Genomic DNA, 21925 nt, shown 5'->3' with positions numbered 1-21925 from the left:
ATATTTAGCAGAGCGTAAAATGAGGCCAGCTCCAGGGCAAAGGTTGATCTGGGGAGGGGCACACAGGAGAAGAACTGGTTGGCTCAAGTTATACCGTATTTTTTTTTGGGGGGTTTTTTCAGAAAAAATATGCCACCTAAAATTCCTAAATTTAATTTATTACCAAATTTTGTTTGTGACAATAAAAAAAGAACACTAACAAACGGTCTAAAACAGTAATTTAAAAAAATAATTAAAAAACACAGCTTTTATTAGATGCAAATTAGTATATTTTGAGTGGTATCTATAGAAACTGGGAATAGCACAGAAGTCCATATGTTTGATCAATGATTCTTAACCTTTTGGCAGCTTGGCTGTTATGGGCCACAACAGTGGCCAATAGTCGTGCTAACAGCTCAGTGTCCTAAAAATATCCACCCCTTACTGATTTCTTTAATTTTCAACCTGTTATATTTAAGGGCAGCTTTTTGCATGGGTGATGTGTTGCATAGACTTTTCTCTACAATCTACAATACACAGCATAACCTACCTTAAAGGTTGACTGTAAATCCAGTGATGGTCTCAAAAATACTGTACTTTACAAAAATACCTGATGCTAACTGAATTGCCATAGGATTACTAGGAAAGTCTCAGTGCAAATTGACCAGTAAGCATAAGGCACTTAAATGCTATGCAAATGAAAAATGTTAAATCGCTAAACACAAACCTTACCATTTTGAATTTTACAGCAAATTGCATATTACACAGCTCATTTCACGCTCCGTGACATGATTTTCATGGCTGTGACTTAGGTAGGACCTTAAACTGCACTACAACACCTAACCATGAGCTTGTTGGACATCCAATTTTTAAAATGGTATTAAAAAACCTTTTAGCTATAATAACAGTGAGGCTTTAAATTCTGAGGGGTGGATTAAGATGAGCTTAGGGCTTGATACATCATACAAAACAGGGTTTAATCAAGTGTTTTTGGCTTTTTTGTAGGTCAGCATCATTGTTTTAAATTGAATGCCAGCAACTACATGAAGCCAGTTTATGAGTACAACAGTGAAGAGATGTGGCAGAATCAGTTTCAGAAGTAATGGTGGATATGGGATGAATATTTTCTACTACTGAAAGTTGCTACCATAACATGTTTAGTTGCACCCTGTATTACCAGACAAAACAGACTGATACTCTCTTACCATAAAGTGGCATCACTGCAGAAGGTTCACTAAACCAGTGTTTCCTGTTGAGCTCGAGATGATTTAAACTGGGTGTATTTTTGCAGATGTACTGCCTTATTTGCGAAAAAAACTGATCCAAACATGGTACTTTCTACACGAGACATTCTGCTTTGTGATTTTAATTGAAAACTTTGTTGACTGCTGATATACAGTACAAACACAAACTAAAACAATTTCTAAACGTTTAATAAAAATGTAATAGCAACAGTCCAAACCAAAGTGTAAGAATCATTTTCCAGATTAAAAAAACAAGCCAAATACAAAATGCATAATTTTATTTGCACAATTGTGCTACAATTACGCTTATACAGTGTACAAAATAACAAATGCTTTTCACAAAAAAAGAAAAAAAAAATCACATAAAACTAAAACGTCGTACATTTTCAACCTAACTTAATAATCCCCACATCATTCACGCATCTCGCCGTCCTCTTCCTCCTCTTCCACGCCTCGTATATACAATACATTGTTACACCTAGGGAGAAAAAAAATGTTTAGGTCTCCTGATTTGTTTCTGCAGACTATACACATGAGGGTGTAGTTAAAAAAAAATGAGTTAACATTTAATCTGATAGTGAGCAGTAAGTCTATAAAGACATTTAAAACATCTGCTCTTTCAGGTAATAATCCAATCAGCCAGTCATGTGGCAGCAGAACAATGCATCATATAGATCACAGACAAAGGTTGAATGTTTCAGTTAATGTTCACATCCCTTCTAGGGATCTTTATCTTCCTTCTGGGCAGTTGTAGCCTAATGGTTAAGGTACTGGACTAGTAAACAGAAGGTCGCTGGTTCAAACCCCACCACTGCCAGGTTGCCACTGTTGGGCCCTTAAGCAAGACCCTTAACTCACAGTTGCTTAGTCTGTAGTCTGCTATTTAAACATAGTAAAATCAAAGCAAAATATAGATAGCTTGTGATGAAGGCTTGCAATGCAAACCTTCTACCGGTCACAACAATAAACAAAAGTTTGTGTCAGTATTCTGTGTCCGTACTTAGTGTTAACACACTCTTACCTGATTAGCACCTCTCCTAGGTGACCAGCCAAAGCTCCATCCACATACTCCTCTGTGTTAGCCAACTGGGCATAGAGTGGGAGAGAGAAAACACTTCAATTCTAGTACGATGCAATACGACGTAACATGGATAACTTTAAAGGAGTAGTATTTCATTCATCAACTGCTTTATCCTGGTCAGAATCATAGTGGATCGTATTCCAATGGAAAACACTGCATAAGGCAGAAACACCCTGGACAGGGGGTTAATCCAGCACAGCTATTCCGACTGGCTGATGGCACTTAAAATAAAAAAATATATATATTTTTTTTTATAGGCGCACAAGTGGCATAGCGGTCAATTGGAACACCATTCTTTTAAAAGACTTTTTAGCAATTAGTGCATGGTATTTGTTGACAACACAAAGGGAAAAAGCCTTAGGAAAGAAGTCACAACTAGTGCAGATGTTTTAGACAGGTGTGCTGTATGATAGAATTAAGTAATAAACATGGCTACAGTAGCCCACCACCGTGAAGAGCTGGAGCTCTCAAGTTTGAATGTCTGCAGAGCTATCGATCAGGCTGGGCATCTTACAGTCAGTTGCCTGTGCTTAGAGAGGGAGGGAAGATTTGTTATTGCAGCAGCAGAACTGACTGGTTGTGACCCTGCCAAGTAATTTATAGGGATGTAAAAAGTAAGCAGTGAGGCGAGTGGGTGCTAATCTGCCTCTTTTGGCCATCGCGGAGGTGATACATGAGATAAAGTCATTGCAAAACGGAATTAAAAACAACAAGGCTGGAGAAAAAAAAAGAAAAAAGGAACAATTCCTCCCCTCCCATTTCCAAGATGAGGAAACATAAATGTGACTAAGAAAGAATTTATTTTTAGGGCACAAACAACATAAGTTTTACACTGACGGCTTAACTGTCTGTGGTTTAAAAGATGAAACATAGATCATAAACATATGCATTTACATCTACTAAAACGCATCAGTAAATAAAGTATGAAATTGGGGTTAAACACTCATACTTAATCATTTTTAGTGTGATATGTATAGATCAGAAAGACAGCTGTGCTCAAGGTGATAATGTCAGTCAATATAAAACCATCAAGAAATTATACAATATGGCTCTCCAGTAATCACATTATCAAACTGAACACTTATGGAAGGCCCAGACATCACTCTTTAACAACACCATCATTTTAACAAAACAGATTTTGAAAAATGGTGGTCAATCACTCCTTATCTTTCAGAATTGTAACTGTTACAATTGTCATGTTAAATGTCATGTGGACATTTAGCTAGATATTAATAAAAAAAATAATAAAATTAAATCCAGACCTGCATGTTCATGTAGCTGTCCACGGATACCAAGTAGCCCTTGTACTCCATTCCCCATTTCAGCTTCACCATTACTGGTTTCCCTGTCAGACCATTCAGGAATGGTTTAGGATTCAAAGGCAAACTCTGAAAGGAAAAAAAAAAAAGAACATGATGGGTTACTTTACCAAACTAGACATGGTTGATCAAATGTGTCCTGTGCATCACAGTGTATTTATACAGCTGACATAGTACAATAATAGCACAAATTAAATGCTAAAGTAAAGAAATATGTTTTTAAAACATTGACAGAAAGAATGTAATGGTGCATAAGAACAAAACACTGCTTCTCTGCTCTTAAGTTTTCATTGTGGAACATGGAGAAAGATGGCACTTGATATTAAAACACAATTTGCAACATAATTTATCAGACATTCTGAAATGTTTGAAGATGCTAAACCATTAAGAGATTTAAAAACCAACGGTACAATTGTATTCAATCCTGAAGGAAACCGGTAGTCAGCGTGAAGTAAGATAATCTTGTTTACTAGTTTGTGTTATTATTCTTGTCTCTGCATTTTGCACAAGCTGTATTTTTTGTGTTGCGCCCATTACACGTATTTAAATTAGATAGATAGATAGATAGATAGATAGATAGATAGATAGATAGATTAGATAGATAGATAGATTAGATAGATTAGATAGATAAGATAGATAGCTTTATTGATGCCGAAGGAAATTAAAGAAACTGTATGAGCATTCTGATCCAATTTAGATGTTTCTTTGATTTACAAAAATTTTTTTATACGAAACAGCCAAATAATCATTTTATATAATTTAAAATATAAATATATTAATGAACTCATTATGAATTCATTACTCCAATCCATGCGCATTTATTTAACTACTGCGCAGTTATTTAACTGCTGTTTGGTGGTGTTTGAATCACATTGGGGTAATGGATAGAATCAGTGGCATTTCCAAAACCTATTGGAACTTTTTTTTATCAATAAGGCCAATAATAAACTGTTACACTTCACAGATTAAAACACATTTGATAGATAATAGAAAAATCAATTATTGTTGTTCATATTCATACATTTAAACCTTTTAAAAATATCATGCCCCAAGAAAACAATCTGAACATTGCGATTGGTCAGTACTTTCAGAGCGACGCTGTGAACCACTAGAAATGAAAGTGTGTTAACCAATCCAGCGCGATGGGCGGGCTTTGTCGGAAAACGGATGGGGAAAAAATTAGCAAACTACTTGCTACTAACTAAATAACGTTGATAGTCAGGTACATACAATATATACGTCTTTCAAAACACATACTAAATATTAAACACACGAAAACAGGAATAAAAGGAATACAAATAATAATAACATTGCTTATTTATGAAATAAACATTAATAAGTGGTGAATAGAAACGACCAGTCTACGTTATGCGCGTGTTGTCTAATCCACTCACCAACCGAACAATGAATGAAAAGTGTCCAGCGTTTCTCACTAGCACAAATAATTAAGTTATTCTCACAGCTAACAAATGGAAGCAAACTTACCATGTTTAAAAATTAGAGTTTAACAACCAAAATATTTCTTTATTCAAAAAGCATCAGTTTCTTCAGCGCACTCGCACGCCTTGCCGCCAGGAAAAGGTAGGACAACGAGTAACCCTTGAACCGGAGACAGAGAGAAAATGACTCGCAGCGCCATCTACTGTCCTGGTGCAGCTACTTTGCTGAGGAGCACAGGGCAGAATGAGGCTCTAGTGGTTACAAACTGAACTACAAAACATTACAGCACTACACAAGTGGTCATAGTAGCATAGCATGATGCTCTGGAGCTGCTTTGCTGCCAGTGGAACTGATGTATTGCAGGGGTAGATGAAAGAATAGAAAAGGAAGAAAAACTCAGTAGATGTAACTAAGTGTCCAACCAGGACCTGGGCCTAAAACACACACCCAAACTGGTTTTGAAATGACCTTTCTAAAGTCCTGACCCTACCCCATCAAAAATATGTGAACTGTACTTAAAAATAAAGTCCAGCAGAATTTTCAAAAACCACAGAATTTGGTTGAACTCCACCAATTCCAAGTACAGTGCTGTGACTGTAGCTTGGTGATTGGTTGTTTAAGCAACCAATCAATGTTAAAAGAGCTAAGGGACAAGTATTGGGTGTGCTGTACAGATATCGGCCCAGCATTATTTGTCATATTTCCAGATAATCCACAATAAGCGTGAGCCAAAACAGCTCTGAGGCATTGGCTTCTGAAGGTGTCCTGTGCTTGATCATTTTGAGATCTGGAGAATTTGGAGACTAAGAGAACACCTTGAACACTGTCATATTTCTCAAACCATTCTTGAAAATTTTTTGCAGCATTAAAACATTGATGAACTCATTATGAATTCATTACTCCAATCCTTGTGCATTTCATTTGCTCTTTGGAAAAACTCCTGTACATTATTTAACTGCTGCTTGGTGGTGTTTTAATCACTATGAGGCTAATGGATAGAATCAGTGACATTTCCAAAACCAAATGAAACTTTTTTTTTTATCATCTTCTAAAACTCTAGAGGCCAATAATAAACTGAAACACTTCACAGGTTATAACAGATTTGACAAATACTATAAAGTCAGTTATTGTTGATCATATTCATACATTTTAACCTTTTAAAAATATCATGCCCAAAGAAAACAATTTGAACATTGCAATTGGCTAGTACTTTTCAGAGTATTTTCAATCCACAATAAACGTGAGCCAAAACAGCTCTGACCAAGTCGAGGCATGGGCTTCCGAAGGTGTCCTTTGGTATCTGGCACCAAGATCTTTTAAGGCCTGTAAGTTACCAGATGGGGTCTTCAAGGATCAGACTTTTTTTGTCCAGCACATTCCATATACACAATCATTTTAAGATCTGGAGAATTTGGAGACTAAGACAACACATTGAACACTGCTTTAAATCCAGCCGCTTTGTTCTATTCTGGGTCACAGTGCATCCAGTTCACTGGAAACACCCTGGACATGTCGCCAGGGCACACACACACACACACACACACACAGACAAACCTAGGGCAAAATTTAGTAGCTAAAATTAACCTGGCTGCATGTCTTTGGACTGTGGGAGAAAACTGAAGCAGCAGAAGGAAACCCACACAAACATGGGAATAACATGCAAACTCCACAAGGAAAGGACCTGGACTGCTCCACCTGGGAATTAAACCCAGGATCTTCTTGCTGTGAGGTGACAGTGCTACACACTGAGCCACCCTGTGGACAGCACAATTATTATTATTTTTTTTTTGCCATGTATTAGCTTGTTTGGAAGCTGTGGTCAGAGCGTAGGGTAAGCCACTGTATGGCGCTCCAACAGTGGCTGCATGGCAAAGCAGGGATTTAGAGCTGTCTACCACTGTCCCAATTCCCAAGGGGATACTTTTGCCACGAAGGGGTGTACTTGGTCTGCAGCAATGTTTCAGTAGGTGGTACAGTGCAATAGTAACATCCACATGAATGCCAGTGCCCAAGGTTTCCCAGCAGAACACTGCCCAGTGCATCAGAGCCTTCTTCCCATATAGCATTTTGATGTTATTCCAGGGTAATGTCCACACACCCCGTCGTCCACATGATGTTAAAGTAAGCATTATCAGACCAGGTTACCTGGTTTCATTACCCTGTGGTCCATTTCTCATGCCCACATGCCTATTTTAGGTACTTTTTGTGGTGTCTACACAGCCCCATATGCAGCGCGCTGCAATGCACTGTGTTCTGGCACCTTTCTAGCATATCCAGCATAAGTCTTTCTGCAATTTGTGCGACAGTAGCTATCCTTTGGAATTAGACTTAACAAGCCAGCCTTCACTCCCCACACACATCTTTGGGTCCATGACCCTGTTGCTGGTTTGCCTATTGTTCTTCCTTGGACCTTGTCAAAGTTGCTCAGGTTTTTACACAACCCACCCTCTTGACAGGGGCCACTTCACCTTTCACGGGAGTGTACATTTCCCCCACAAGTATATGTAAACTTCTAACCATAAATATTGCTAAAAGGCCAGCTTACCAACTGGTAAGAAAAACTCTCATGTGTTACAAGGGACATTCTCATCCTCCTATATTATTTGGCTTAAACTGTAAAGCTTAAGCTAAGAATCCACTCTTTTTAAGTTTTTAATTTGTTTTGCACTGTGATGATTAAACAGTGCAAAGTGTAAAAGCTTTATACATAGCCTGGAGGAGCTGTTATCCAACATAAAGACGTACAGTCATTCACAGATATCGTGTCTTTACAGTGTTTCTACTTGTTTAAGAACCACAAATTAAAGTTTGGCATAATGTGATGTGGAACTTTGCAGCAAATCTAGTTAAGTAAACTTCACAAACATGATTAACACCAGCAGTAAAACCACATACATTACATTGTACATTATAAAATTGGCTTTTCTTTAAATACTTATATATACACTGATCAGCCTTAACATTAAAACCACTTCCTTGTTTCTACACTCTACACTGTCCATTTTATCGGCTCCACTTACCATATAAGAGCACTTTGAAGTTCTACAATTACTGACTGTAGTCCATCTGTTTCTCTACATATCTTTTTAACCTGCTTTCACCCTGTTCATCAATGGTCAGGACCCCCACAGGGCCACAGCAGAGCAGGTATTATTTAGGTGGTCGATCATTCTCAGCACTGCAGTGACAATGACATGGTGGTGGTGTGTTAGTGTGTGGATCACTGTCCACTCTTGTACACCTTGTAGATGTAAAGTCAAAGACGATCACTCATCTATTGCTGCTGTTTGAGTTGGTCATCTTCTAGACCATCAGTAGTCACAGGACGCTGCCCACGGGGTGCTGTTGGCTAGATATTTTTGGTTGGTGGACTATTCTCAGTCCAGCAGTGACAGTGAGGTGTTTAAAAACTCTATCAGCATTGCTGTGTCTTATCCACTCATACCAGCACAACACAAACTAACACACCACCACCATGTCAGTGTCACTGCAACGCTGAGAATAATCCACCACCCAAATAATACCTGCTCTGTAGTGGTCCTGGGAGAGACCTGACCACTGAGGAACAGCATGAAAGGGGGCTAATAAAGCATGCAGAGAAACAGATGGACTACAGTCAGTAATTGTAGAACTACAAAGTGCTTCTATATGGTAGGTGGAGCTGATAAAATGGACAGTGAGTATAGAAACAAGGAGGTGGTTTTAATGTTATGGCTGATCGGTGTACATAGTGTTAGTGTTCGGCTGTTGGATTTTGGATATTTGGCTACAGTCAATGCTGCCACCACCGTGTTTTACCAGAGGGATGGTATTTTGCACTGCCTGTTTCTCACCAGTCTGATTGCTGTTCCTTCCAAAGTGTCTCATCAGCCAGAGATTATTTTTCTTCATGTTGCCTTTACATGCCATTTAGCAAACACTAAGAAGGCTGTCATATATTTTTACTCAATACTGACTTACGCATTGCCTCTCTTTCATAAAGGCCTGATTCATGACATGCTGCAGAGATTGTTATCTGGACAACTGGGCCTCCCATCTCTATGAACGTTTGGAGCTTTTTTTATTTGCCTGACTAATTCTTGCCCAGATGCTCAATTTGACTAGAGACTAAAGTCTAGGAGGGTCAATGTGAAACCAAGATAGTTTCATTTCAAAAAGATTGAGTCCATTGTGGTTCTGGAAATGCTAAAATAGTGAAAATTGTGGGCCCTTTGTACACGTATATACATTATTTCAAAACATAACAGTATTTTAAAGAAAAGTAGAAGTGTCATGTAATTGGTACTGGTTGAAGAAATCAGAATAAATGGAATGCATGTTATTTTATCCTATGTCACCTAATAAGGTAAAAGAAGGCATGTTAACATTAGCTTCAACTCCCACAAAAATTTAAGTGGAACTTCCCAGTTTAAGGGGATTACCGAGGTCTCAGCATCTGTAAATTCCCTGTCATCCTTTCTTATAGCAAGCTCTTTTTTTACACTGTTAAGATTATACACACAATATGCTTAAATGACTGAAAATTAATAGACACAATAAGTTTACCATAATGTCAAACAGGTCTTAAGTAGTAAAAGCCTGTGTTATTTTATAAACCTGGACCAAATGTGTAGATTTACATAAAGGGATTAGGAACGGAAGGCCTCTCAGCCAATCCGCATTCCAGACAATCAATCAGGAAAAGGGCAGTGTGCGGCGTAGCTTTGATCTGCTAGCACTTCCGCTCGGCCTTGTTTTAATCAGTTTCTTACCCCCTTCAGCCACCAATCTGACACGGGGCAAACAACTTCTGAACCTATATCACCCCACATGATTAAGATTACTCAGGGAATTAGTGGGTTACAAGCATGTAGCATGAAATCCCATTCTAATAATTTCTTTTAATCAAATAAAAAAACAAAAACCACCCCTTTAACCATTTGGGACATGACTTTTAATTGTGTAGTTACTAGTTTATGGGCTAAATCTGCTCCATTTAAATGTACCTTTATTTATGTAGCCAATAATATAAGTCCAACACTGTAAACACCGTTTTACCAAAAGCATGTGGACACCTGACGATGAATATACTGTAATTGTCTGATTGACATTCATTTCTAGTCTTGTCATATCTAACCTACATTAGATTGAATTTCTTCCATCTCTTATTTTATCCATCACTGCTTTTTTACAGCTCAGATCCAGTTCTTATCCTGGCCTCCTCCATCTCTATTCTTTCCCAGCGGCATTCTTCTTTAGATCCAATCTTGTCCATCTCTGATCTTCCTAATCAATTATCTAATGCAGCTCTTACCTCATCCTGCACAGATGGTACCAAGTGCGATTGTTATCCATCTCATCCTGGTCTTTTTCAGGCTTTGGTCTGCTCTGGCATAGTTATAGTTAGTGGCTGATTGTAGCTGGACAGGCTTCCCATTTTAACAGGCACCTGATATCTTAAAAGGTGTTTAGAATGAATTTATCAGTGTATTATGATATGAATATTGGAGTAAGTCATGCATTAAGTGTATCTCAGTGTAACATTTCCTGGCTGCAGTGCATTTGTAAAGACGTTCACTGGAAATTTTCATCAGTATAACCTGGAACATGCAGGATTTTACAAAAAATTTTAATCATTTTAATTGGCAAATGAGTATTAGATGATTTAATACACTTCATTGATACAGTGCCATTAAAGGACAAACCCCCTAAACTGTATTAAAAATTGCACAATTTAAATGCAGGATGTCCAGAAATATTCTTTACAATGTTATACATAAGGTCAAGCAGTCGGTGAAAAAATACTGGACTTGGACCATTTTAGTCTTTACCTTGATCATAATTAATTCATTGTGAATCTGATACACAGGTCCAATAAATATGTGAAACTTATTACAACAGATTAGCTTAATTAAGAAAAATGTTTGTGTTTAGATTTGTGTATCTACAGTTTATGGATTAGGAATTTAATTCTATTTAATTAACTATATGCTACTTAATTTGTCAAACAATAAAATTGAAACATTTTACTACAATGAATTAAAAAAAATATTAATATTAAATAGTAATAAACTTTAAGCTCATTCAATGCATTATCTTAGGAAATGAATTTTTTTATAGTCACACCTGTGATATTTGTAGATTTGTATTATATGACCATAGTATGTGGACTTCCAACCTTGACCTTTTTGGACATTCAATTCTAAAACATGCATGTAAGGTACAATATTTCTCTATTCTATACTGTATGTTAATGCTGTGACCTTTTTACATATAACTCTTGTCACGTGCACACCACACACACACACACACACACACATAAACACAGATCCTCAAACTTCCTTTTGTTAAAGTTTTGACACGCAATGGAAAATTTTGTTCTTACACATACCCTTGTTTGACATATTTTTCTTAGAATCTGCTAACGTCTGCTCATGATAAGATTAGCAACCATCTAACCGTACCTTCCTCTTTTTTACACCAAATTTCAACACAACCAATGTCTCTTCTTCCAATCTTACGGTACCTGAAACCTAACCAAAACAATTAAGTTAGAGTGATCATGCAAAAACCCTAACAATACCTCCGAGTTCAGTTTGGAAAAAGTAATGGTGAACAGTACAGAAAGGTCTTGCAGTGTGTGAATTCATGAAGATCGATTGGTTTCTTTCTTTTTGGTTTACAGACAAAATGTGTCTGATTAAATTGGTGGCGCAGCGGTAAAAACACACACTGGAACCAGAGCTGGATACCTACATACCTTTGGGATCTCGAATACATTGTATCGAATTTCAGCTCTGCCTGCCGTCTAAGGCTGAGCAGCCACATGAACAACGATTGGCCTGTTGTTTAGATATGGGTGGGACTAAGCCGGATAGGGTCTCTCTCATGACTGGTGCAATTACAACCTCTGCTGGCTGATTGATGGCGCCTGCACAGAGATGAGAAAAGAGTGCTCTCAGTGTGTGTCTCTCTGTACACAATGCTGAGCTGCACTGCACTCGTCAAAGTTTAGGTGATAAGATGCATACGGCATGCTGCCCACGTGTCGGAGGGGGCGTGGGTTGGCTTGGTTCTCCTCAATCAGAGCGGGGATTGGCATTGGTGGAGAGGAAGCATGACGCAATTGGACGTGCTAAAAAGGGAGAAAAAGGGGAGAAAATGCACAAAATTTTTTAGTTTTCTTTCATTTGTACTTATTGCTTCATTCTATTTAAGGTAATTAGGGGTCTGAAACCACCTTGAAACACTAGATTTTAGGCAGGAATACACCCTGGGCAGGGTGCCAGTCCATTGCAGGGCACCACACCAAGGTTGTAATCACAAAAAAGGTTAAAAATGTCCCAAAATAAACATATTCCACTCGCTAGCTTTGCATAATTTTAGGGTCCCATCATTGTTTATAGGAGGAGTAAGGTTTTAGAATTTAGGACACCCCCCACCTTTTGGTCCCCTTAATGTTCAGTGCATGGCTGCAGCTCTGCACCACACACACTCATTCACACCAATAGGCAGTGAGAAATACCAAGCCCACCTTCTATGTGTGTTTGGGGGGGCAGGAAATGGGACTTTCTGAAGGAAATGATTACATTCATTTATGTAAAATGCGCTTGGGTTCATTTGTGTGTCTGTGCAGCTAACTTAGATCAATTTCAAGTGTGAATCAAGAGTGGGTTTCGCCAGGAATGCTCCTTTAATTCAGAGTTAAACAAATAGCAGACAGGGCGGAGCTGGAGTTCACTGTCCTGTCACTCACTGCTGTTCCAAACACTTCAGCTGGAGAATCCAGTCAGCTGCACTGTAACAAATGCGCTGCTTCGGATGTGAGGAAACAACTCAGCACAAATTAGTACAGACTCAGTACAGACTCGGTACAGAATCAGTAGCGCAGGTGGTGAGTGTCGGCTCGGTGAACAGATGGCGTGCTCGCGCGAGATTTGCGCCGCTGTGCAGGTGAACGCTTTCAGTTTGTCCCGGTGCGAACAGAGCGCAGCTCCCTGCACCCGGCCGAGCCACCGCAACCAAATCATGCTTCTACATGCCGCCTGAGAAGCTCTGGCGCAACCTTGGGATCTATTGGCTCGGACTGGGACTGTAAAATTCACTCGGAAAATCGGAATTCTCTCTCTTTTTTTTTTAAAGCAGAGATGGAGAGGTGGGCGCTGTTTCTGGTGCTTGTCTGGGGGGCTCCTCACGTGGTGCGTTCAGGTGAGTGCTTCACTGCAGGTGCGATCAAAACACCACGCACACACACGGTGTGGATAAAATAATAAAAAACCTGTATTATACTACAAAAACATCATACTAACATCAAAGATCTAATACGAAAAAAACTACAATTTTTCTTTAGAACAGCAAAATCGACATATAACGTAAAAATGTTCTGTTGAGGGATGTTGACTTGATTTTGTCAGTAAAATAACTAGAAAATCACTAGAACTTATGATTTATTATCAGATTGCTGTCCATAACATTATGGATCTCACTGTATTTTATAGTTGGCAACAGACATTGTGAGTTATGGGCATCTTATGGCCTTCTCCAGACACATCTGTAACAAAAAATGTGTTTACTTATCAGACCATATTCCATTTTCTACTGCTCAGGGGTCCAAGCTTTGTGCTCCATACACCGAGTTGTTGGCCTTTGACACAACAAGATTTTTGAACTGAAGCCCTGCCCTACAGTATATACCAACTTTATTGAGCTCATTATGTTTTTTTTTTTTTTGGAGAAACTGGGTCATTGAAGGGCTTCTTTATTTAGTGGTTCTTTTTTGTTAGTAAGCTTAAATTTGTGGCCACTCTTTGTTTACCGATGTTTACTGGAATCACTTATATAACATTAAATAATTGACATCTTTTGATGTTTTTGTGACTGATGTTCTCACAATTCAGGCATCATTTAATTGGCTTCTTGAAACTCAGTTTGTTGCCTCATGTTGCTGGGGCGTGTTGTTACTTAGTATTAAATCTAATAGAACTTACCTTTGCAGCTCAGTTTGTTCCTTTAAAGTCAAACTCCCTCTTAACCTAACCTTTTATGGTCAGTATTGCAGTTTTTATTTCATTGTAGTTTTATTATTATGACTTTCACTTATTTTATGGTTATTTCAAATATAATTATTTCTAGATTGAGGATATATTTTTGTTGGAGCTGTGGAAAGACATAGGAGGAAAATGTATTGTGGGTCATCCATAAACAGGCTATCATTTAAGACAACCATAAACACAAGCCTGTGACACCTGTATTAATTAGTAGACTCATCTATTTAGACCACAGCATTACTGACAAGTGCATAAAATCAGGCATAAAGCACAACCGATAATTTGTAATCAAATGGCTAGTACCACCCATTTGATTACAAATTATCGGTTGTGCTTTATGCCTGATTTTATGCACTTGAATGCATAAAAATGGTCTGCCCAGTGTTGGTATTCTCTCTATTAACTTTTAGACTGCCTTAAAACAATATTACCACAAGAAAAGCTTCATTGTCAGGAGCTTCAGGAAATGATGAAGCTGTTTCAAAGAGGTCTAATGGTGTGGTGGACTGATTAAAAACACAAACATCTGGACTCTGGAGCAGTAGAAATGTTCTCTCTAAAATAATAAATTATACTTTATGATCTGGCAGATTAACAGGTGTGTGTTTGGCAGATGTCAGATGATTAAGTTGAGGAGAGTTAGTGGGTTTGTTTTTTATGATTGGGTTGGGTGTCTTAGTTCCACTAAATGAATGCACCAAAAATGAAATTCTAAAGAATTGTGTTCTTTAAACAGTTTGGGTAAGGCCCCCTTCTTGTTACATATCTTTGGTCATGTTGTATCACATTTATTGTAAACATTCCATTCCAAAACTGTGGGCATTGGACACCACCCCACACACAAAAAGTTGACAACTTCCATTTGGGACATTTTGTAAATAATAATAAAAAAAAATTAAAAATAATTTATTAATTTATTAAAACATTTACTTTTTTTAAAATTAATTACACTTTTTAATCATTTGGGAACTATGGATACTAATTATTGCAGATTTGCATTTTTCAGTTTCATGCAATGATGTGCCATACATTTTTGAAAGGTGACAGATCTGTACTGAGTGCAAGCCAGTCAAGCACATGCACTTTGTGTATACAAAGACGTGTTGGCAACACCTGTGTCTCTAAAATCTCAATTGTACCCTCATACACATGCAGGTCATCAATGCTATGGGCACTTGCATATTTTGCTGATAACAGTCTAAACTGTGCTTTTTGTGGTTGGCTTGGAGAGATAGACATCAGCGTTTTTTCTGAAAACAAGCTAAAAACAGCACATATTTCCACTGTCTTTCAGAGTATCCTATATGTGCATTGAATTAATTTTCATTAACAGTGGCAACTTGGCAACCTGAACCAGCAGCCTTCCAATCAATAGCCCAGTACCTTAACCACTGTACTAACACTGCCCAAAGAAATGTTCTTTTTGACCTGATTGAAAATTCTCTTATAAGGTTTGGCACAAAGTGGTGAGCCACAACCCATCTTTGTCTGATCTTTTGATAGAGCCTCCTTTTTAGCCAAACATGATTTCCTCACCTGCTTATTGTGGAATGTTTTAAAATTGTGTTAATTTAATAGAACTTTTCATCCTGATTTAACCCCTGTATCAACTTATTTGACTAGATTTTTAACTTATCAGTTCTATAGAACAAACCACAAACTCCTGTTTTTAATACACATTACAAAATGTCCCAATGTTTTTGGAAATGGGGTTTGTATTTTATATAAATGATTTTATGCAATGGGTGTGGCTAATACTCTTTAATTCAACAGTTAGGAGTGCTGTCCACATATTTTGGCCATTAAATGTGTAAAAACTAAAATATGTTATTAGTTTTAGAAGGGTAGATGGACTCATTCTAATCATCTGGTTGAGCAACAATAACAGTAATTCTAAATAGCACATAGAGTGGCCAAGATGGTAGTCAGTGCGACATCAGGTCTCCTACTCTGGTTGTTTTAATTTCATACACAGTAAATCAAATAAACTAGTTTAACAATAAATATTGAACATTTGTTTGTGTTGTGATAGGTTGTGAGAACAGTGTGTGTAATCCTCAAATGGGGAATCTGGCTGTTGGACGGCACCTGCATACAGACACGCAATGCGACTCCTCACTGGATTACTCCTGCAGCTATGAAGATGTGGGCAGCTGCGTTTCCCGGTGTGAGGTGTGTGACCCGAACACTCACCCGTCCAGCGCTATGACCGACTCTCCTTTCACGCAGCCGCCTACATGGTGGCAGTCTGCCACAGACACGGCCACTGAAACTCTACAGCTGGACCTAGAGGCGGAGTTTTACTTCACCCATCTGATCATGATTTTTCACTCACCGCGACCTGCAGTCATGACCGTGGAGCGTTCACAGGATTTCGGCCGCACTTGGAGCACCTTGCGTCTGTACGCCCACAACTGCAGTGCACAGTTTGATTTGGAGGATGGTTATGACTGCACAGAGAAATACTCATCAACACAGCCCTGCAGTGGTGGAGAGGTGAGTTGTTTATCACTATGTTGTGTAACTTTATAGCTGTAAGGGTGGATGTTTTATGGTGGTGCTTGATAACATTTCAGCTGCTGAACAGTGCAGGGTCTCTGTTATTATTGTATTAAAAATACAATAAAAGAGAGGGAGCTGGAGGTGTCAGAGATGAAGATGCTGAGATTCTTGTTGGAAGTGACGAGAATGGACAGGATTGGGAATGAGTTTATTAGAGGGACAGCACAGATATGAGGTTTTGAAGACAACATCATAGAGGCAAGATTGAGATGGTATGGGCATGTCCAGAGACGGGATGAGAGTTATATTGGAAGAAGGGTGATGAGGATAAAGCCACCAGGCAGGTGGAGACGAAAAAGGCTAAAGAGGAGGTTTATGGATGTATTGAGGGAGGACATGCAGGTGGATGGTGTGACAGAGTGGGATGTTCAGGACTGGACAAGATGGAGATGAATGATCCAATGTGGCGACCCCTGACTTGAACAGATAAAAGAAAAAGAATATAATACTTTACTTTTTCTTTATTTATTTTTGCATTTTCTCCCCTTTTCTCCTGTTTTAGTGTAGCCAATTAGTCTTCCACCGCTGATGATCCCGATTGCGTTAAAGGAGGGTATATTTGTCTGCTCCACGCCCCCCTCCGTGCGCAAACCCTCGACCCCTTCTTTTTCGCCTGTGTCTCGGTGGAGTCGCACATGAGGCTCCTCCACTTTGCAGGGTCATTGCACAGCATTTGAAGACCCCACCCACTTAGTCAGGTCTTTTCCCACTCAGCAGACTCAATGGCCAATTTTGTCAACTGCCAATTGTGCCCGCTAGATGGCGACCGGTAGCAGATAGATGAGATTCGAACTGGGGTGTTTAGAATCTCAGGGCTGGTGCGCTAGCAGAATATCCTGCTGCTCCACCTGGGCGTCCTATACTTTACTTTTTATGTTTTTAACAGAAGACAGGTCTGGACTGCAGACAGGCCAGTCTGGAACCTGCACTCTCATGCTGCAAAGCCACACTGTTTAAACATGTACAGAATGTGGCTTGGTATTGTCTTGCTATAATAAGCAGGAACATTCATAAAAAAGGTTTCTAGAGGGCAACTTGTTGCTGCTCCAAAATGCCTATGTACCCCTCAGCATTAATGTTCCCTCCAAAGTTGCTCATGTTATTGGCACTAACAAACCGCCATACCACAACAGACCTTGGGTTTTGAATGTTACATTGGTAACAAAGCTCTTTTCTAGAATTTTTCTGAACGTACTATTTTGGAATGTTAGCTTTTGTGTTGCCTAGTAGTGTTTAACATTCATTTGTATGAGCTGCAACCAACTGTGATTACTAACAAAGGCTTTCCAAAGTATTTCCTAATCCAGTGGTTTCCAAAGTGGGGGGATGCTTATTGCAGAGGGAAACAGCAAGCAAGCAATACAAATTTAGAATACATAAAGCATGTAACTTGTAATAATGCCACTGTAAGGGGGATTTTTCACTTTGTTTTGTTTTGTTCAATAAAAAGTTGTAGTTTTGTATGGATTACAATGTTTAAAATAAATTCCAGTGAAGTTTGGAAGCAAAAGACAAAAAACAGCACTGCAGAAAAAACAGCATAAACAGTTTGGGAATCACTGCCCTAATCCATGTGGTTTCATTAATTACAAATTATGCAGATTTTTAATGTAAAGGATTGAAGGTCACAGACATTTAACATAATTTGTTTCGGCCTTGTCATTTAAGCAGGGATTTCTCTGCCAAATCAGGTATGCGGACTAGAATTATTTGCTGTGGTGACCAATAAAAATCAGAAAAAAAACAAGGAAAAAGTTAGAGAACCTAGAAATTTGCACACCCTTAAAACTCACTGAAGGTTAAATGGTTATACAATCACAGAAATTCATTGGTTCATCATTTGGAATAGAATTTTAGTTCTTTCTAAAAAGTAAAAAGTATTCAACCAGTTTTGGTGTTGCTGTTGTAAATATAAACATTATAAGCATGAACAAAGCATTTATAATCAATCAAAGCATTAATAAGCATTAACAAATCATTTATAAGCATGAGCAAAGCATTTATAAGTAGGGATGTAATGATGCACCACAAGACAGTTAAAAATCAGTGCACATGTGCCACGATTCGAATCGGTTATTCATTTAAGATGAATCGATATTCACGTTAAACAGCAGAGGGCACTGAAACTGAAACTCCACACAGAAAGGACCTGGACCGCCCCACCTGGGGATCGACCTAGGACCTTCTTGCTGTGAGGCGACAGTGCTACCCACTTAGCCACCGTGCCGCCCTGAACAAAGCATTTAAAAGCATGAACAAAGCATTTAAAAGCATGAACAAAGCATTAATAAGTATTAACCAAGATAGTGTATGTTAAAATACCAAATTGTTAAAATGTATATGCATTCTATGGACAAAGAAAATTGGACACCCCGCCTAATGATTAAGTTCTCTTGTTTCAAACACACCCACTGCTAACAGGTTCATGCAGTCAACTATAAAAAAAAAAACCCAGTGGCAACAGTTTGGGAAATGCCCCCTTCTTGCTACAGCATGACTGTGACCCTGTGGGCAAAGTGAGGTCCATGAAGACATGGTTAGTCAAGTATGGTGTGTAGGAACCCTTACCTTAACCTCATTAAACACCCTTGGGATGAATTGTAATCTAAATCTTGATTCAGGCCTTAGTACTTAATCTCACTTAATCTTTGACTCAGTGAGCACAAATTTTCACTGACACACTCCAAAATTTTGTGTACCTTATGAACCAACTCCATTAAATGCATATTTAGAACGGGATTTCCAATAAGCTCATGGCTGGGTGTCCACATACTTTTGGCCATATAGTGTATTTTATTTGTCTCTGCTCTGTGTATTTATTTATATGTTTATCTGTAGGTGATTTACCGTGCTCTGTCATCCTGGGACACATTAGAACCCTACAGCTTGGCAGCTCGTGTCCAACTTGGCATTACCAACCTGAGGGTACGTCTGCTGAAGTCCCAGCTGTGTTCATGCCAGCTTAAAGAGGGCAGTGTCCGCCTTCCTACTGCACCCTATGCCATCTATGACTTTATCCTGAAAGGAGCCTGCTTGTGCCACGGTCATGCTGACCAGTGTGTGCCGGCCGATGGCTACCAGCCTACACAGCTCCTTGGGCAGAAAGTGGTAAGTGAGCACACTGAGTTTTGCATTTGGCATAGTTTAGTTTTTGGAAATGTGTTTTGTGCAGAAAACCTAAACCTCAATCTGATTACTGGCATTTATCAAACAAGATCTCCGTTCTAGTTCAGCCTAAAGTTGACAGACAGATAGACATGACAGATTTTCATCTCAAAACATTGTTGCCCTGACCTGACTTTATGGCAAAGGTTGCACAAGATAATCTTGTTTGTGTTTTACAATCACAACCTGGCACGTTTGCAGACGCAATTCAGCAGTAAAAATACAATCGAGCATTGTATTAAAGCAGGCTGAAGGTGTCTACTTAGAAGCTAATCGTCTGTTTATAAAAAGGTGTGTCTGCTCCTTTGACATTCATTTTTGTGGTTTTATACTTCTTTAAGAAAATGTTTATGAACCCTTTAAGCTATCTGAATGTTTTAACAAATGCAGTTCTATTGCTGCTCTCCCTATGAACTGGAGTTTAAACCTTGTTTCTATGCACTATGCGTAAAAAGTTTTTTTTTCCCCGATACTGAAAAAGCTATGTACAATTGTCCCATGTGTAATTGTGTAGTTATTTATTTATTAGGATTTTATGTTTTACACACCTTGGCTACATTTATGACAGGAACGGTACTTACTGATTACACAAGATTCATCAGTCATGGACAATTTAGTGTCTCCAATTCACCTCACTTGCATGTCTTTGAACTGTGGGAGGAAACCGGAGCTCCCGGAGTAAACCCATGCAGACACTGGGAGAACATGCAAACTCCACACAGAAAGGACCCGGACCGCCCCACCTGGGGCTCAAACCCAGGATCTTCTTGCTGTGAGGCTATGTGTGAGTGAATACACAGGTGAGATGGATTGGCATCCTGTGTAGGGTGTATTCTTGTTTTGTGTAAAATGTTTCTGGTTGTATCAAGAAATTTGTAAGTGATCTTCAGATGTGTGGTGGATCATCTAGAATTTTCGGTAAAACATTTATGTTTGGATGTTTGGCTATTTTGTAATGTATGAAATTTAAACACCTATCTGAGAAAATGACAAAGAAATCAGAACCAATTTTGCCATTGTGTATGTGTCCTATAAGTCCTACACAGCTCTGAAAAGTCAGTGTATAGGCATAAAAAGAAGGTACATGATTGAAATGTGAACAGGGAATGGAATTCTGAGCAGTATGGATGAGCTATTGTTCTGGCTCATACAATCTCAATGATGTCATTGGTCTTGTTTCAATGATCTGAAATAACACAGATCTTTTAGCTAAATAAAATAGCCAAAGGTGACTGTTCCCCTTTATTAGAAGTTGGATGACAAAACAAGATGATAATGTGTGTGTTTTAAAATGGGCAAGTTAGATTTTTGAGCTTAAGTCTATTGAGATGATGCTGAATAAAGTCTTTGCATTAATCATTATTTATGTTTGGATAAGTTGCTATATTCAAATAGTTTTCTAAACTAAGAGATTATTGATATGTTCAGTGAAGACATGCACAGAACAGTTGTTTGTAGTGTATACTTTTGTATATGTAATCCATCCATTCATACAACTTAGATAAAAATCAGACCACAATTTACAAGTAATAGTTTTTTTAGGTTGCATACACATATCAGTGGTAGCATTACTGTAAACTCAAATTCTTAAAATCAGGGCTGAGATTTGAGAGGAGATATGAAAGTGAGACAGAAAAAAGAAAGGAACTGTGGGTGGGGGTCCTCAAAGGAAACAGTGTGGAAAGAGCAGAAAGCCTCATTGCGTAGCACTTTCCCTGATTCACTTTCTCGTGGTTTGCCCTCTGCAATCAGACACTAACAAAAAATTGTGACACACAAACACTGCATGCAGGGCGGGTCAGACTCTTTGATCTTACACTGCAGACCAAACATGCACACTCCGTACAAACCCAAACACGAAGGCACACATTCGGTCGTTCAGTCAACACACACACTTTGAGGATGTCTAGGCGGGGCTACTTACACTGCTCTTCTATCGACACTTATATTCAAAACCTCTGCATACTCTGTTTTATGTGGTGAATTTTATTATTATTATTATTTATTTAATTACATCTTTAATTAATCTTTTTTGCATTTTCTTCTTTTTCCCAATCTAGTCATATCAAATTACCCATTTTAGTATTGCTCCTCCGCTTCTGCAGACCC

The 21925-nt window shown here is 38.6% G+C and overlaps 2 protein-coding genes across 2 annotated transcripts in view; one reads left to right on the top strand and one right to left on the bottom strand.

Moving 5' to 3' along the window:
- Positions 1 to 1484: 1484 nt before the first annotated feature.
- snrpf (small nuclear ribonucleoprotein polypeptide F) lies at positions 1485 to 5217 on the bottom strand. The gene is made up of 4 exons (XM_062993147.1): positions 5109 to 5217; positions 3567 to 3692; positions 2245 to 2309; positions 1485 to 1701 (listed from the first exon to the last, which is right to left on the bottom strand). The coding sequence occupies exons 1-4, from the start codon at positions 5109 to 5111 to the stop codon at positions 1635 to 1637; spliced, it is 261 nt and encodes an 86-aa protein (XP_062849217.1). The 5' UTR covers positions 5112 to 5217; the 3' UTR covers positions 1485 to 1634.
- Positions 5218 to 13189: 7972 nt separating this feature from the next.
- Positions 13190 to 21925, top strand: part of ntn4 (netrin 4) — a 28432-nt gene continuing 19696 nt past the window's right edge. Inside the window, exons 1-3 of the mRNA XM_062994092.1 lie at positions 13190 to 13250; positions 16122 to 16585; positions 19490 to 19759. Coding sequence (XP_062850162.1) covers positions 13190 to 13250; positions 16122 to 16585; positions 19490 to 19759 — 795 coding nt within the window. The remainder of the gene's footprint in view (positions 13251 to 16121; positions 16586 to 19489; positions 19760 to 21925) is intronic.

The sequence above is a fragment of the Trichomycterus rosablanca genome, chromosome 4 (genome assembly GCF_030014385.1).
Source record: "Trichomycterus rosablanca isolate fTriRos1 chromosome 4, fTriRos1.hap1, whole genome shotgun sequence".
In the NCBI taxonomy this organism is placed as follows: Eukaryota; Metazoa; Chordata; class Actinopteri; order Siluriformes; family Trichomycteridae; genus Trichomycterus; species Trichomycterus rosablanca.
This window is presented reverse-complemented; position numbering and strand designations above follow the sequence as displayed.

What these genes read in the sequence shown, in the direction of transcription:
- snrpf (XM_062993147.1), bottom strand. An exon ending in ACAGCTACATGAACATGCAG is followed by an intron (nt 2,310 to 3,566) that starts GTCTGGATTTAA and finishes CTCTATGCCCAG; the next exon opens with TTGGCTAACACAGAGGAGTA. An exon ending in CTAGGAGAGGTGCTAATCAG is followed by an intron (nt 1,702 to 2,244) that starts GTAAGAGTGTGT and finishes TTTTCTCCCTAG; the next exon opens with GTGTAACAATGTATTGTATA.